The sequence below is a fragment of the Neltuma alba genome, unplaced genomic scaffold (assembly GCF_004799145.2).
Source record: "Neltuma alba isolate B1F8T4 unplaced genomic scaffold, ASM479914v2 tig00010502_pilon, whole genome shotgun sequence".
Taxonomy (NCBI): Eukaryota; Viridiplantae; Streptophyta; class Magnoliopsida; order Fabales; family Fabaceae; genus Neltuma; species Neltuma alba.
Genome location: NW_021635379.1, coordinates 342,774 through 345,492, shown reverse-complemented (window position 1 = coordinate 345,492; position 2,719 = coordinate 342,774). Strand labels below are relative to the sequence as shown.

General features: G+C 31.2%; 1 protein-coding gene across 1 annotated transcript; it reads left to right on the top strand.

Annotated features, from left to right (window-relative positions):
• The first annotated feature begins 1,153 nt into the window (after positions 1–1,153).
• LOC114756777 (late embryogenesis abundant protein D-7-like) lies at positions 1,154–2,348 on the top strand. Its single transcript, XM_028945714.1, has 3 exons — positions 1,154–1,207; positions 1,788–1,943; positions 2,268–2,348. Exons 1-3 carry the CDS (start codon positions 1,154–1,156, stop codon positions 2,346–2,348), a joined length of 291 nt encoding a protein of 96 aa, XP_028801547.1.
• Positions 2,349–2,719: the final 371 nt, after the last annotated feature.

The window sequence follows — 2,719 nt, the reverse complement described above, 5'->3', positions numbered from 1 at the left end:
ACATTCAACGTGTCCCTCTCATGATTTACTCTCATTCTTAAGCCATCAAAACAGTAAGCATTTCCTCTTAATGATCACAAAAGCTCAAATGCCATTTCTTAACTTTTATTTAACTCTTGATACTTTTCTTGGATTTCAATTTTCACTATTACATAGAAGCCTCTAATCTAACTTAATCATTTCTAATCCTTTCAAAACATCTAAAGACAACAACCATCCACTTCCATTTAAACCCCAACATTTCTTGCCTTATTACTCTCAAAATCATAATCAAACAATTTGGAAACATCTAAAACCCTTTTTTTTTTTTTAACTTCGATATCCTTCCCAATACAAACTCACGGCTCTTAAAAAAAACTGAGTTTCAATCAATCTTTATTCACAAAATTCAAAGTCCCAGACTTCATGTATTCCTTCTTTTCTGCATGCACATACACATGTCATATTTTACCACGTGTAACATATTTGCGCATTAATATATTAGACTTTTAAGAGTTGGTAACACTTCCAAACAGTTCAATAGCATGTAGAGAATGTTAATTACGTGAATTTAAAAAACAAAAAACCCAATTTCATACTCAAAATGCTTATTACAGACTCAGTTCAATCATTTTCTAATCACTGAATAATAGAAAATATATTTTTGAATCAAAAAGTATATATTTGACTATACCTTTTATTTAGATCTCTGTAGATGTTTTTAACATCCTTGGTTTCTTTTTTATTCTTATTATTTAATTGTAAAAAGATTTATAAAAATGATATATGAATTCTCTACAAACTTAATTTTAATTGAAAAAATGTAAGCATATATAATATAAACCAAGTCATCTTTGCAAACGCAATTTGCGGCTAATGAAACTCTCGGTGATGCACAATTCTCTCAAATTAAAGGCTTACAGTAGTAGTCAATACTTTTTCCAATATATAATAATAAATCATCAAAGCTCATTTCAAAGGCAGAAATAATCGCTCATCCATTAATAATGCAAAACGATCCTGCATACCAGGATGTTTCAGCTATTGACTTTTAAATGCCAAAGAGGGTACATTTAAAATTCTATATATAGCTCCTCTAAGAACATCAATTGCGAATATCTTCAAAACTCATCAAGCTTATATCGCAGCTATTGTTTCTATCCCAGCAACCATCATGTCTAACGTACACCAAAGCTTCGATGCTGGCAACGTCCATGGCCAATCCCAGGTGACATCAATAATATAACCTTTTTTCCCTTAAAGCTCATCAACCATAAACTCTGATTCTGAAATTCTCAACATTTCAATAATACTAAAATATACATGGATGCATGCTTCCTTATATTGTCAAAGTTAATGATAATGTGGATTCTTATATAATAGGATATAAGGATAAGATTTGTTGTTACTGTTATTAATAATGATCATTCTTATATAGTGGGATAAGATTTGTGGCTGTTGTTATTAACAATGTTCATAGCTGTCTTTAATTCGCCAAAATTTTGATATAGATACTCTCAAAATCCCCTCTCCTCTTTTTCTTTTCAAAATCCTATCTACACCGTTTGATCGAAAAGTGAATGGTTAAAATTTAAGATTTTAGAAAATAAATGCCTACACTCTTTCTCCTTTTTATGTAATATTAGAATAATAGCTCTACAAAATATTAAATCTTGATCTATTTATTTGTTAATCTAATAGTAGTGGAGATGAGATTTAAAGGGGGGGGGGAGTCCAAATCCCAAAATTTTAATTTGAACTACGTCTAATCAATCAATAGTGAAATTAATGCCTGGTGGGTTAATCAGGAGAGGGCAGATCAGAGTGCAGGATTTGCAAGCCAATCAGCAAGTGCTGCACAGAACACAGCAAGTGCAGCTATGGACCAAGCTTCTGCTGCTGCTAACTCATCTGGAAGCCAAGCTCAGCTGCACAAGGAGGAAGCTAGTGGCTTGATCCAACAGGTTAATTCTTTATAAAACTATATATATAGACACCCACATTTTCTGTTCTCTATTTTTCTTAATAAAAATACTTTTATTTAAAACTATAGTGAGATCCCTTCGATCTGGAATGTAATTTCAATTAAATTTAACAAAGTTTTGAGGGTTTTAATAATAAAAGGGAGGTAAAATTTTAGTAAAATTGAAGACAATTTCTTAATGATTTGGAAAATAAAGAGGATTTTAATATATATACATATATATAGAGAGAGAGAGAGAGAGGCCAGCCTAATTTTCTCAACTAATTTTTGAAGAATAATATATTTAGATATACTGTTGATGCAGACCACGGAGCAAGTGAAGAACATGGCTCAGGGTGCTGTGGATAGTGTGAAGCATACACTTGGAATGGACAAACAAAGCTGAAAAGGCCAAAGAAAATTTTTTTAAAAAAAATAACAAGGAGCCTCTCTTGTTTTGCTTTTTGTTTTCGTCTTTTTTTTTTTTGGTTTTTGATTTTTTCTAGGGTCCATGTATGTAGAAGTGGATCCCAGTATTTTTTTTTTTTAAATTAGTTTCTCTCTATCTTGTGGAGATGAAGTATTTCAGTCACAATGGACTTGTTCTGGTCCATAATAAAATCAAATGTGTAGAAAATCAACAAGTGGAAGGCACAAAATGATGTAAAAAGCATCGATTATTAATATTCTAAATAAAAGGCTCCTAGTGGTTTCATAGTTACATAATGTGTGTTAACTATCCTATCGTAGTCAATTTCTGATTTTCTAATTTCTGTC

What these genes read in the sequence shown, in the direction of transcription:
- LOC114756777 (XM_028945714.1), top strand. Translation starts at nt 1,154, where the DNA reads ATGTCTAACGTACACCAAAGCTTCGATGCTGGCAACGTCCATGGCCAA. An exon ending in ACGTCCATGGCCAATCCCAG is followed by an intron (nt 1,208 to 1,787) that starts GTGACATCAATA and finishes TGGGTTAATCAG; the next exon opens with GAGAGGGCAGATCAGAGTGC. An exon ending in CTAGTGGCTTGATCCAACAG is followed by an intron (nt 1,944 to 2,267) that starts GTTAATTCTTTA and finishes CTGTTGATGCAG; the next exon opens with ACCACGGAGCAAGTGAAGAA.